This window comes from Anser anser (genome assembly GCF_964211835.1).
Source record: "Anser anser genome assembly, chromosome: 4".
NCBI classification, from domain to species: Eukaryota; Metazoa; Chordata; class Aves; order Anseriformes; family Anatidae; genus Anser; species Anser anser.
The window spans coordinates 9,646,361-9,661,369 of NC_139724.1; the positions used below are offsets into that span (position 1 = coordinate 9,646,361).

At 43.2% G+C, this 15,009-nt stretch overlaps 1 protein-coding gene across 10 annotated transcripts in view; it reads right to left on the bottom strand.

Annotated features, from left to right (window-relative positions):
- The window catches only part of PDLIM5 (PDZ and LIM domain 5), a 132,561-nt gene extending 118,689 nt beyond the window's left edge, over positions 1–13,872 (bottom strand). For 5 of the 10 annotated variants that reach the window (XM_083834779.1, XM_083834775.1, XM_083834784.1 and 2 more), the window contains exons 1-2: positions 13,666–13,862; positions 11,115–11,250 (exon numbers count right to left, since the gene is read on the bottom strand). In XM_083834779.1, coding sequence (XP_083690905.1) covers positions 11,115–11,210 — 96 coding nt within the window. In that variant the 5' untranslated portion in view covers positions 11,211–11,250; positions 13,666–13,862. Of the gene's footprint in view, positions 1–11,114; positions 11,251–13,665 lie in introns of all 10 variants that reach the window. The other 5 variants (XM_083834780.1, XM_083834776.1, XM_083834783.1 and 2 more) reach the window with 3 other exon arrangements.
- Positions 13,873–15,009: the final 1,137 nt, after the last annotated feature.

Here is a 15,009-nt window from a genome sequence, read left to right on the forward strand (position 1 = left end):
GCTTCCAGAGCAAAAGGTAATATACCATGTACGTGAAAACTCCTCCACCCCTTGCTTTAGCACTATAGTTTCAGTGATGGGGATTGACTGGATTGTTAAAGGTCTGTTTGTAATTAGCGCTCAGGATATCATACAAACATCTCGGCTAGCCAGTTCTTTCACGGCTAATGCACGTCAGCTAATGTAGATTTGAAAGAAAGCAGAAAGTTGGCTGGGAAAGGTCCATTCTCTCCTCCAAGCAACTCAATGTTTCCTCCTGGTGAGAGCAGCCTGAAGAGCCAGCACAGCAGGGCGTTGAGCAGCAACGCACACCAGCATCAGCTGAGCCTTCAGCAGAAGTCACCTTGCAGACACAGCCTGCATGCCTAAAATTACACTGGTACTCAAGGACCCAAGCCTTGGTGCCGCAGAAACACTCGGCATTAACAAAATTACACACAATCTGCACAACAACAAAATAATTTCATTTACAAATTGAATATGCTCTCAAAGTAGATTCATATAAATCTCTGCTACAATGACTTTTGCTTACAGCCAGCTGCCAAAATGCAACAGCTGGAAAGTAGAGAATAGACTGCATCCATAGCTGACAAAAGTTGTAATTTAATAAGCATTTGGTGGCAGTTTTCACAGCTTAGTACACCGACAGACATGTCGTAGCAAGTCTGGCTTCAGCACTTCCAGACAGTATTGTCCCAGACACCTGCCTTGAGCCTGCTAGGCTAACCAAGACTCCGCTGCACCAGTCCCACCTACTGTTCCCGCTTAGGGCACTGATGGAGGTGAGCTTGGTCCATGGAGTTGGTTTTGAACCTTCCCATGGAGATATAGGCACAGATTTTCCCTGACAACCCTCTGTAGCCAGCGAATACCACCAGCAGAAGGGTGGGAGGCCAGTTCTCGTGTAGGGAAAGTGTTAGGTATTACATGAGCTCATAAGTGAGCTGCCAATGTTTTTTTTCCAGTTTTGTTATGTTCCTCCTCCCTCTTCATATCTGTGTGTAAAGGCAATTTATACAGCATCTGAAAAAAAATTAAAAAGGATAGGAACTCAGGTTGCCAGATAGGATGCAATGTTGACTGCTCCCCAACCACTACTGCTTCCTTTGCAAAGTTGATTGTGTCCCCTGATCACTATCTACATTATGAGCCATTAATCCAGACAAGTCCCTCAGAAAGGACTTGTACGCTGTCCCTTGAGGGTTGAATATCCTCTGCTTGCCAAAATACGTATTTCTGGAGAGGCCTTTTCATTCCAGAAAAATTGCTAGCAAGCCACCTTAAGCACTATGTAGAGAGCACTCTTCTGCGGCATGGAGGCAAAACACTGAGATTTGATGAGGAGCTGCAGATAGCCAAAAGGAAGCAATATTATCTACTCTGCCGAGATGCCTTTGATGTTTAAAGGTTTACAAGCCTTAAATTCCTCCTTTCCTCTAATAAATGTAAGCTGAACCCAACTGCCACGATCTCTCTGGCTTACAGAGCTTCTCCATTGGTCTTTAAAAAAAAATGCATTAAGTAAAAATATAGAACACTGCAGAAGGAATTGTTTAGATACATCAACAAATTGGTAGAAACAAACCTTCCCAGCAGTTACAGTAGCCTACTTCTTCATGTCTTTTACAGTGCCAAGCTAAGCCTAGAACTGCCTCCCCTCCTTCCCCCTCAAAATAAACAAACAAACCACAAAATATTTTGGCCTCCACATGAAAGAAAAGCTAGCTGCATTGGACTCTGAACTATGCCTGACTTGTCGTGCATAAGATGTACATTAGAAAGAAAAAGCATTTGCAGGCGTACTACAGATTTCACCTGTAGATTAAGCCATTATGCCATGCTGTCTGGAAGAGGGATTACCCAACACAGCAAAGCTGCTTTTTCTTCGTAAAGGTTCAGAACAAAGGTGTTTCACAGATGGAACTTCCAGTGAGGCGAGATAATCGTTTTTAATCACCAAAAATATATCTGTATTTATGTCTGCATTCTTCATGCTAAGTTAGTTTTTTTTTGTTTGTTTACGGAATTCTTTTTTAAAAATCCCAAATGCTATTGCTACCAATACAACACCACACTTAATATAGGCATTCTGATCATTTGCTCTGCAAATTCAATACGTTTTAGGTGTAAGGGTATCTGCATCTGATCCCATTAGTTCATAAACACAGAAGCTTGACAGGGAATTTTACCCTCCTGAAACTGATACACTCACCATTAACCTAGGTTTTGCACCTCAGTCAATATTCATAAGCCTTCAAGAGAACCATGAAACAATTAACACTAAATAAATCTCTGGTGTCTTCCTATTGTAAGTACTGGACATCGCTCAACCACTTGCTAGAGAAAGAACCAGACACCATGTTTAATACAGAGCAGGGTAAGCCAAACTTCTTTCACATCCAGTTAACACGCAAATCATTTGACCTTTCCAACAGGACTAACTAAAGACCTGACAAGATCAGCTTTTTAGCCTATGGAACTTCACACAAGGCATTACATTTTACTTCAGAACTCCGTCACACACAGAGCTGACAGCAATTGCTAGAGCTCCATTCTAATACATTCAGCTATGAGATACTATTTTAGTCTTGCTTTTACTTTTGCTGAACTGTTTAAGCAGGTGTTTCTAGGGCAATAATCTAACTCTGAATAAGTTATAATAATATTCTATATTTTTAAAAAACAATATGGTTTATTCAACCAAGAAATTTCTTGCCTGCTTTAAAACAAAACCCAATCTCTTAAGGACCGTATAGCACCTTTTTATTTTGAGTGGAAGCTCAACACTTGATGCATCATGAAGTTTGGCAGGGAATAAAAGTATGCAGAACAGTCATCCAGGTGTCACAGAATCATTAATTTCACTCTTTTCTTGATTACAAAACACTGTCATTCTCCCTATGAAATTAAAATAAAGGATCAACAGCAGAAATCTACATACTTCACGTCTACTGGCCATACTTTACACCAAAACTACTAAATGTATTCCACTGGTGCAGCACTTATTCAACTGTTTTGAGGGTATACATTATGGTCTTCAGTTTATAATATGCTATTCTCTGTACACGAGAGACTATATGGTGGGACTGCACTGGTGCTTGTAAGTGACAGAAGACAAAACGCCACTGCAGGGTGGACCCGATCCCATTAACTGACAACATCGAAAGGTGAGTGACTGATGGAGCACAGAAATGGAAAAAGAAGGTGGGAATATCCCTTGTGCAGTGTTAAGCAAGCCATTTAAATCAGACTTAAAAGAGGAGCGGCCAGCATGTGGAGGGAGGTGATTGTCCTGCCCTGCTCTGCCCTTGTGAGGCCTCACTTGGAGTGCTGCATCCAGGCCTGGGGCCCGCAGCACAAGAAGGATGTAGGCCTGTTAGAGCGAGTCCAGAGGAGGGCCACAAAGATGATCAAGGGTCTGGAGTACCTCTCCATCCCTTACAATAAGGGACCCTAAACAGATATTTTAGTTGTATTTTCCCTCTTTTTATCAGCCTGAAGGCCTATGTCATTCACAAACTTGGGTAACGCTAACCTCAGGAATGGTTTCTTTATCCCAGTACCTCTGTGTTTGTAACAGAGGCCTATACTTCCATTCCTCATATTAATTCAAACAAATTTCAGCCCCATTTTTCCCCTCCCTTCTGGACCACTGGCAGGAGGAATATTGACCTCCCTGTATTTCCACTGCTTCAGGCACAGGAGAGACAGTTTTCTCTCGCACTTTCCCTTACATTGATAACATATGAAATCTATTCTTAAAAAGTCAAAACAAACGCAAAAAGCCAACAATGTTATCTCCTGGCTCCATACCAAAAACCAAACAAACAAATCTTTCACCACCATGTCTCTTCTCACAATGCCTTCTGATAGCCATCGGCCAATGAATAATGAGAAAAACAGTTACACTAAAAATAGCAGCTCCAAGCGGTGGGGAAGTAGACAGAAGTTGTCAGGCCTCCAGGGTCAGATATTCACAAGAAAACAAGTCTAATTTATTTATTTTCAGTTACTATTCAATAAGTGGTTCTACCTTTTGGGGCTCTGGAAAGCCTGCCTATTTTGCATCTGCTCTGACATTCTAATCAGAGTTTAATTTTTTACTGCATCTGTCTTTGAGAAGCAGACACTGCAAAAAAAATCTGTAGTTTTCCCATCATAAAATATGTAGTTACAGTATGAGGAATACAAGCTAAACTGTCACTTACAAGGGAAAAAATTTACCAGCATCCTTTAATATAAAAAGAAAATGTTGACATGTCAGATATCCCTTAGCCACAAACATGTATTGGAGTGTATGTGAAGAACCAACAACAGCCAGCTTCAATTTTCAGGGGAATGACATCAGCAAAGGAACTATTTTGAATAAATTTACTTCCTATTAGATCTGAGGAGGTTTTCTGGCAAATAAGACCATGAACAGATGACATGCAGACGCTTTCCTTCTGCCTCTTCTCCCCCACAGCCTCCCTTCTGCTTTGACCCCCCTTTCAGGGATGCTCTGTCTTGTTTTAAAATGCATAGCAAGAGAAGGAAAACAAATGGTCTGGGAAAACACAGCCCTTTTTCCAATTTTCAAAACAAGCAGGTTAAATAGCAGCGGAAAAGGAGGCAACTGGTAAATTATGGCTGTAGAAAATGATCTCTCTTCCCACCTTTAAGTTAAACTGAGGAGCTCTCTGAAGGAAGATGCTGCTTGCAGGCAGCTCTGCAAACCCTGAAACACTACTCTGTGCACCTAGGACCTTCAGAAAAGTCACTCATTTTAAACCATTTGTGTATCGGGGAGCTTTATTATTGTCCATATTCCACTTCGTTCCCAAAGAAAAACAAAACAAAACCACACAACTCTGCTCCTTTTGGGACTCAGTGCAGAGAGGATGAAGACTGGCCCTGGTAGCTCATTTGTCATTCTCAGTATTTTTTCAGTAAACCACATCTCATGAACAGAATTAAACAGAAAAGAATAACACTTTATTGGTCAGCTAGTCCCATCCATTCTATAATTTCCTGTAAAACACAGAATTTTTTGCCCTAGGAGCAGGACCAGTGGTAACTGCTGTGACCTCTGCAGGTCCCCCCCCAGCTGGTGCCAGGAAGCACTCCTGCTGAGAAACACAGCCCACACGTAGGTGAATCCAAAGCTCATTTCTAAGAACAGAAGAAACTGAACAGGATAATTCTCTGGAACTTCACTTAAAAAAAAAAAAGTCAACTGAAGACTAAATACAACTTTTACACAGAGCATAAAAAGAAGAAAAAGCCCTGAAGTTAACCTTCATCTTTCTGGCAGCTCAAAGGGTGCCTGTATAAGTAGATATTTTCAGTTCCTACCAAGTTCTTGGTTTTAGCAGTTCCTACTCTAGTATCATACTTAAAAATTTTGCTAAACACTTCAGAATATTGACACTTTTCTTTAAAGTCCCAGTTCTTGAAATCACATTATTATTTCCATTTTCAAAAGGATCGTTATAATCCAGCTTTCATTGTTGCTAAGAAAAAACTTTAAACCATAAAAGAAAAAAAGAGAGACAAGACAGAGACCTGAAACAAGATAAAGTTTGTAACATCAATCTTCTTAATCTCATCTGGGAAATGTCAAACTCAATTTCTGAAACACTTCTAATCTGTCATATGGCAGTATTTTCTTTTGAAATATTTCCTCAGCTGCAATAAAATTACCCCAAAAGAAATTAAAAAAAAAAAGTCTTACTACCCATTGCTTTATGCCCACTAATAAAAATGCCCTAGCAAAGTCCAAAAACTTCAGATAAAAGCATTGTCTGCCTGGGTATTTACCTTCTAGATAGCTATGATGGCTTCTTACATTTAAAAAGAAGCCCTTTGTACTCCACTCCTACTCCGTGAGCTTCTCTACAATTCATAAAAATTATCTTTCATGATCTAATACCCTTTGTGAATTTTAAGAGAAGCAAACTGACCATTTTTTACCCGCATCTCTTACCCTACCTCCCAGCTTGACATGCTTTCCAGGGAGGGCACAACACTCTTACTCTGCAGCTCTCATTTCACTGGACGTGTATAAGAAAATGTGTATTTTAAAAGGCGTATTGTGTAAAGTAAGTCTACCAGAAAACCAGAGCAATGCAAGTTACGGTAATGGAAAACATCTGAAGTTGTATTTTGTGGAAACCATCACCACTCAGTAGCATCTCACACCAGTGCAGCAATGCCAGCAGCTGCCAGTTAGGGCTTAGTTAGTAGCTCGCTGTAGTTTCCAGGATGGAGCATAAAGTTACCGACACAATTATCACTGGCCAGGCCAGCAGTTGTTCTAGTGTTTCTCTCCTATTTCACATGCCTGCTTGAAAGACCATTTCCCAAGTCCCCCACTGTAATAATTTACTTTATACAGACACAAAACTTGATTTTACTAGGAATGACACATATGGCTTAATAAAAAAATCATGCAAATCAAAAGGAAGGAGGCCCAGCCAAACTCTAATCAATCAAAGCTCACATGCTGTGGGTCCATTCAAAACATCATTTTACTTTATTCTCATTAATGTTATTATCAAAGATGTAAATGTCTTTGAACAGCTCGCTTCCAAACATGAGAAAGACCAAAGACCAAATTTCTACATAAACAAAAAGTGTGCAGATGTCATATACGTGCTTGATCCACGCAGACAACTTGCTGGTACCTGGGCGGGAAGGATGGAAAAATGGGAGTGAAAAGAAGACATCAATGATCACCTTCATGAAGAGTTACACCATGCTCGCATGGGACATATACTGAGCAGCTGACATGCTGCACGTTCATTCCCTGCTTTATCCCAAGGTGGGCTGCTTTTCTACCCGCTCCCTGGGTGTGCTGCCTGCTGACAAATTCATTATCATGAGTCTTTCGTCAGCCATGACCTTGCAACAATGCACAGAAAAACATACTTGGAACATGAAAAAAATGAAAAACTGCATAATCAAGAAGCTATTTCTATGAGAGTTTCAGAAGCAGCAAAATGACCAGCGAAGAAGGAAGAAGATAAAGGGCGGGGAAGGCGATGAAAGTACGCTGAAGAAAGTTGCAGGTAGAAAAACAGAGCTGTCAGTCAGGTAAAACATTTCAAGACCACCATATTTCACCAAATTCTTATAAAATGAGAGAGGTAAATCAAGAAACATCTGAAGGAAGGTGGCTAAAGCTACCACCAAGACTGAACAAAAAAAGTAACTCAAGTACACACAATTGTCAGATACATTTGCTTTAGTTAGGAGGGCGTATACCACACAGACTACGTTACTGTAATTTCACTTCAGTATTTCCTTGTTTCTTGGTGGTAAATACTGCCATAAAACTGAGATAAACAACGTTTACAGACTTCACCACAAGACTTGAAATGTTTGTAGCATATCAAAATAGGGACTCAAGCATACGTTTAGAACAAATACCTAAATACTAATACCTCTCAGGTCATCTCAACATAATGACTAAACAGTCAATACCAAGCACAATTCAATTCATTCTGCAGAAGACAGAAATTTTGGCAATTCTAATCCTACATTCATGCTTACTGAGTTTATTCTTGTTATGTTAATTAACCATTTAGAACTAACCGTCTCCAAAGTAAACATAAAATTAATGCAAAGTCTAAAAGAAATGAGTATGTCCAACTGGACATATCACAAGCATCACTAAGATTTATCCAAGACCACAGATCTGCATAGATATCAGCAACAGCAGATCCCTCATTACTGGTAATCATGACTAAAAAATAAAATAACCCCATTTCAAATATTTTGGTCTGGATCAACTTTTTTGGTCCAGCTGGTATTTAGCAGAACATCCTCCAACTTGGGAATAAACAAATTTTATATGGAAAAAGTTGAGAAATAAGGAGGGTCTATGATGTAAGTCTCATGGCGGAGCTAACACCCAAGTGTTGGGACACTTCCTCCAGTCCCAGAAACCTACCAGAGACTGGTAACTGAAGCTTGAGATGGAGGTGCTGAATAATTAGCTGCCTTTTTAGTATTCTGTGTTGATTCAGAAGTGATCAATTAATTCATACAAAGGTAAGTTGCATGATGGTATGTGTCATTTCACGACTGCATATATTACACAGTGATGGACAGATATTAAGCTTTTTCTACCATAGAATTAATTATTTCCTACAATAACTACTTTACATCCACTAGAACATTGTTAACTTCAGAGTACTCTTTAACAATAATTTGTTCTTATTTGCTCTAGGCTTCCATCTTTCAGTTTTGCATTACAACATGGGTCTTAAAGAAACAATTGTTCTCCTTGTTCCCTCAATTAATATAAAATGCCACAGGAACAACTGAGGATAGCAACTCAGTAATGTAAGCTTGCATACGTCAGCTGCAGTAATTTCTGCTTTCTTCACCAGGGGGTTAACTAGCCACAGTTTGCAATCTCTCATTATGTGAGTACCACTACAGAACCTGGAAGCCCCCCAGTACAGCTGCATGTGGTGACTTGAGCCACTTCAACGGTTTATTGTTAATAAAAGATGGAGATCTACCACCTCAGCCTGCCTTTCGTTCCTGGTGGAAGGGTAAAGAACAAATTGTTTTATTCTCATAGCAGCTTCCTCCCCACTGAGGACTCTTTTTGCAAGAGCCATACCCCTGCTCCACACCCTGACCACAATCCCACCCCAACCTCTCCCAGCACACCTTCCTGCCTTTGGATTTCTGACCCATGTAATGGCACTCAATAGGGCTCAACAAGTCCCTTCCCAAGGAGCCACCCAGCTGAAGTCCAGCCTTATAAGAGTATATGTAACCACAGATATTGCATGCATTGATTTCTTCCACTACCTATAAGGATATTCCCAACATTGCGTACATTATATACCATGAGATGTGTGCAGCTGTATTTGTAGCAATTCTGAGGCAATAAAGCCATGCTATTGCTTATGACGTTGCAATGAGTCTATAACATGTTGTGTTAAAGTGTTATTGCTACCCCTGCATTAATGTTAGCCTATTATACCGTAACACTAACTGACGCTAAAAATTTGAACTGGAGAACACAAAACAGACTGACTTTACCACACAGAGGCAACAACAAATACTCCCATTGAAATGACATTCCATGCACTGCCTAATAGCTTACTGAAAACTTTCTCCAGGAAACATATGAGATCTTAATTTGTTCAAATTATTAGTAATAAGAGATGAGCTTTTCAGATAAACAGCATTAGAAAACAGTGCATTTTCTGTGCTTTGTAAACTGTACTTTATTTGAACTTAATTTCAAGGAGCTGAAACTAAACTAAAGCAGGAAATTAGCCCTCAGCAAAGCAGCCAGAATCATCCTCAGCATCCAGAGCACAAACTGAAGGGGAGGGGAAGAGGTCCTCCTTGCCAAAGAACATAATTCTGCTGTCTCATTACTGTTTTGCTAAAATAATTTAATTAGCAGTCTTCAGATGCAGGAAGGCATTTATGCTTCATCAGGAAAAGAAAGGGTGTGGGGGGGTGAATGGTACAGGCTGTTCCAGCATACCAGGAACACAGCACTGAATTCTTCCAGCTATCGGGCCAAAGCCAGATTGGCTTACCAGAACTAAGTACTTTTTTGATCCAAAGGTTTAAAAACTAAAAAAGCACCAGGCAGTCCAATATCTGCACAATCTTAACTCCAAATAAAAAGAGATGGCTCAGCCGTGGAGCAGAGCTGAGGTACACCATGTGAATGAAATATTGTGCTTCCCTTCCCCATGTACTGTCAGAGCCCTAAAGCCACCCTGGTCCCCACATTTCCTTATGCTCTGCTCATGGGGGCATGGACGCTTGTCAGTAGGGAATTCCATAACTTGGGCTTTTATACATAGCTATTTAGGCTGATTCCTTCACACTGCTCCCTACAGTCAGCACACAGCACATTCAATTAATGTGATAAAATACTCATCTAGGCTAATTAATAAATATTTTCTCAGAGTCAAACCATATTTTAATTTCACCAGCATAATCCACAGGTAACTAAGATTAGCCATGTCTAAATGAACTGGCAGGCTTTGAATCGCTAGTTGAGATTAGCTAAAAATATTGCCATGATGCATAAACCCAAATAGAAACCTGGTCCCTCTCCCAGGGCAGTATCAATTCTGCAGTCCCAACAGGTGTAAAAAATAATTCATCTTTGTCACTAAACTGCACGAATATGCAGGAGGGGGAGGCGAGCTGCTGACAGAGAAGTTGTCATTTATACATAAACACTTCCACAGCACAAATCACAATTTAAAGGTGCTAGGGTCAAGAGCCACAAGGAGCCAGTTTTGTTCACCCACAAATTACCAATGCTCCCATCAATTTTATTACGCAAATTCTGTTCCTATATGATGCACATGAAGTGTTTCAGTTGTCTGAGGAAGGTTTTGAAACTCAGCCCACGTAGAAAGAAAATTCTTCACTGAAAACAGTTTTAAAAGTAGGAAACCAGTTAGACAGCACCTGGGTACAAAGATCACATTTGTTTTGACTTAGTTCCTTAAATCCTTTGAATAGCAGTTAAGAGCATGTACTCTATAAACGTTCCTGTGAATATCAGTTAAGAGCACATACTCTATAAAAAAAAATCATGAGAAAGTGGGATGTTCACCCAGGCGCACGCTGATGAGCCGCTATTCATAAGTCCTGTCACTTAAGTGCCTTTTTATTGCAAATAGTGGGATTTGCGAGAACAGACACCAGAAGATTCTCTAACTGTTAAGGGCTGAATAAACAATGGAAGCATGAGCATTTTTTCTCTGCTGCCTCCCATGTGAACTGCACAGGCTCAGCCCCACGCAGAAAACAGCCCGTTTCCTGCCAGCCTCCCATTGCTGTTCTCTAAGGGTGCGCAGGGAAGGGAATTCAATGGTGCTTTCTGTTTGTTTCATTGCACAAATTAGAACGCAGATAAAACAACCATCTCTGATGAAAATGTAGTTTCCTTGGAGCCTTCAAACTATGCAGAAGTTGTATTTTACCAGCTTTGTTCCCCCCCGACAAACAGCCCTCTGTGCCATGGGGCAAGCTGAGCCCAGCACCCGTAATTCATGGCTCTGCAGTCTGAATGCTGCAGGCAGACCACAGCACAACAGACACGTGCATGCAAGCAGAGAGGTAAATGCACTCACCCGAGAGATGGACAGGGGCATGTTGAAATCCTTGCCACCTTGGAGCCTGAAACCCCAAGGAGCCGGGCCGACAAGAGACACGGTGTAGTTGCTCATGATGTTCAGTGTTCAAGGATCCAAGCCAAAGAATCGATGCCTGTGGAAGAGGATTATGCTTTTAATTTAAAGAAGATAAAAATAAAAGGCACTGTCTACCATTTTAACATCCTTATTTCCATACAATGAGAACAGCCAAAAATCCACACCAGGTCTGTTGTTACTTATGCTTTTATTCCTCACGCTCTGTTGTCCTCAATAGCTTAGGAAGAAACATATGGAGCTGTTAACATGGGCTTAAGACTTCAGATCTTTGGTGCTGAAGTATTTGGATCTCAAGAGAGGCACATAGACATTTGTCAAGTACTTCTTACTAACAGAATATTGTGGGGGGGCAAACCTCAATGTTGGGAGGAGCATGAATTGATAATATCCCTTAAATCCGAGTACAGAAGAAACTCCCAGCACCGACACATTCATTTCTAACAAAATAAGTACCACATGCTGAAATGTCATCAGCTCAGAACTTGCTTCTAAACACATTATGGTCTGACAGCTTTAAAATGATGTCAAAATGTCACAACTTTGAGGTTAATCAGAAGAAAAAAAAACCCTGACTTTGTTTTTATAGTGTAACTTTATATTGGTATAACAATGCTACAGATGAAACACATATTAACAAGTCTCAGATTTAGCAAAGTTAACATACTCACAGCTGCATCTTAATGCTGGGGAAGAAAAAAATAAAAGAAAAACAAAGCAAAGCCCAAGTACCTTCCTCCCCTCCGCACAAATGTGGGCAACAAATTACCTTTAAAAGGCAACCTCTGCACTTAATTGCTGCTCAGAGTCAGAGATAAGGGCTTCAGTTTCACCTCAGATAAGTAACATTACGATGACATCTTAGGTAGTGGATCCCGTCTATTTTTGTATGGTTGAAGCGAGGCAAAGTACACACCAGCGTGCGCGGGTGTAAGCCTACACCGTGGCACAGCCGGATTCCAGACTTGTGCATTGACATTTAAGGTGGCACCCCAGTCAAACTGGAGAAAGCAGGCTGCAAAGCCACCAAGCCGTGTGTGACCTCTTCATACACAGGTGGGAGATTTTATTTTTTCATTTTTGAGGCAAGAGATTTTGAAAAGGCAGCCCGGCCTCGTGGGCTGCCCGAGGTGCCACCGCAGCCATGTAGATGCATGGAAGGACATTTAAAGTCACTCCCCAAGAGGCGTCGGTAGCACATGCTTCTGGGTTCACCTCACAGAACCACAGAGACCTGCTGCTCTAAATCATTATTTCTAAATCTGACAGCAGAGCTTGCAGCCACGCTCATGCTGACAGCCGTTCAAATAAGCCAAGCACAGCTGCTGGCCTGAGGTGGGACAAGGAGATAGCTCTGAGGAAGCAGAAGCTGAGCTACCTGGGCAGCTCTGGCCCCATGCGCTGTCTCAGCCCACCCCGAAACGCCTCAGCAGGCACTGGCGTACGGAGAGGGGAGCACACACCCTGACCCTTCCTGCAGCTGGAGAGGAGGAAGGAAAGAGAAAGCCTCCGCCGAGTGTGAGCTGGGTCTCTCCCTCAGCACTGAAGCAAGAACTACAACTCCTCTAACTCCTCCTGAAAAGTGGATTTTAGTTAGTCACAGATTTCTTTCCGTAGGAAAGTAGGAATGCCTTTCGTTCCCTCTGAATGAGGTCCACCCCAGTGACAGGTCACCACGAACCACAGCCACATCTAGCGAGCGGCACACATGCCACAGGCAGAAGGCTTTACCTATCCGCCCAAACTGGGGGAAAAAAACTGCACAAGCCTTCCAAGTATAACAGCTAGTTACAGTAACAGCGTTAGCAAGAGACTAAGTTACATTAGGAAAGGATACAGTTTTTTTCCTCTCTGTTCAAAGCGAATAGAGTTGGGAAGGAAGAGACTGCCGGCTGAAATGCTGGGCACGGCTCTCAGCATCCCTCACCTTTACTTTCTCACCCCCTCGATGCTGCCGTGCCCCCACCTCCAGCCTTACGAACTGAGCAGGAAGGAGCGGCAGAGGGGGGAGACCCCCCAAATTTAATGCCACGCACTTCTCACAGCGCACCAGGGCAGCACCTACGAGAAAGCGCTGCAACCCACCAACCCCGCCTTGCACAACCGACCAGCCAAGGGCGAAATTGTGCAACTTGCGCTTGTTTTATCAAACTCCCGCTGGCTCGGGCCCTGGCAGCGGGGGAACTTCAAAACGCGGAGCCGCGGGGGCAGCCGGCACGGACCCCAAGCCCCCAGCCCTGCTGCCTGAGCCCCGTCTGCCTCTCCGAGGCGGTCCCCGGCAGCTCCTGAGCCCTGTGCCGAGCCGTGCCAAGCCGAGCCGAGCCAGGCAGCCCGCCCCTGGGGCAGGCGACCCAGCAGCACCCCGCATCCGCATAGACACGGGGCGCCCCCCCAGCCCCGCTCGGGACCACGGTAACGTTACAGCCCAGGGTGAAATCAAGCTACAAGAAGTCCCGAAGAGTTTCAAACCCACCGCCCAACCTGCCGGCTCTCCGCTCCTCCTCCTCCTCTTCCTCGCCCCTTCGCCTCTCGCTCACCACCCGGTGCAGGGCGCGGAGCGGCGAGGACACCCGCGGCGTCTGCCGGGCGGCGGCTCCGTCCCCCCGCTCTTGTTTGCACTTCCGTCTGCTGCTGCTCCTCCCCCGGCACGGCTCGGCACGGCTCGGCTCGGTTTGGCTCAGCGCGGCTTGGCTCGGCTGGGCTCAGCACGGCAGGGACGGGGGCAGGGGCGGGGCGCGCCCGGAGCGGGGCGCGGAGCTGGAAATCCTCAAATGCACCGCTCCCGGGCGGCCCTGGAGTTCATTATTATTGTTAATTATAAATAATAACTATTTTTGAATAGGGAAATGCGCTTTTTCTTTTTTTTTTCCTTATTTTTTTTTTCGTTTTGCTTTGCGCACAACTAACTAAAGGCACACCTGTGAAATGCAAGGGCCAACGAAGGGGTGCTGGGTCTCTGCACATTGCCGCCCCCGAAAGTGTCCCCCCCCCCCCCAGAACACAACAGGCACAGTACATGTAGGCTGCCACAGCTGTCTTACAGGGAAATTTCTACAAAAAGGGCAAACCTTTGCTTTATTTACAACAGAGTAACATAACAGGGATATAAGCGCCTCCCAAAGTACATCAAAGCTGAGAACAGCAGTGAGGCAGGAGAAGTGCTTCACCAAAAGACAATGCTGGCACGAGAACACATGGGTATGAAGTGACCACAAATAAATTCAATTTAGCAATCAGTAAGGAGGAAAGGGAGGTTTCTGGAGGAGTGGGTGCGAGGAATCAAACTGGTTTTAAGGTGAAGCTTGATCAGATTATGAAAAGAGTTATACCATGGGCTTGCCTGCCAGCAGAATAGTTATTTATCACAAAGACTTTCAGACTGACAACCCACAGCCTCGTTTGGTCAGAGGCAGGCCAGGCAGCATGCTGTAGTGCTTTACTGACCTGCTGGCTGATGCCTTGCAGTGGGGAGAAGCAGGGTGAAGATGCAGCAGCGATACCACTGCAGGTTCAGCTGTGTCTCACAGCTGGGGGAGGCTCGAGGTTCCCTCCCTTCTCTATTTCACATTCATTAAAAGTGATTACAAATGAAAGTGGTTGGGAAAGAGACAGGCGTCTCATTAGCAGTAGCACTACAACTGGGATAATTTCAGTCTGCTCTTCAAGCATAGATTTGCTGTGGAGAAAGAGTGCAGAAGAAAGTTTTAAATCTGAGTTTATCACAGCCAATGCAACACAATTCTTTACCATGATCCTGTCCAGCCTATCTGTCCTTGTTTAAGAATAGGGTGGCACTGTCCCTCATCTTCCCAGTCCT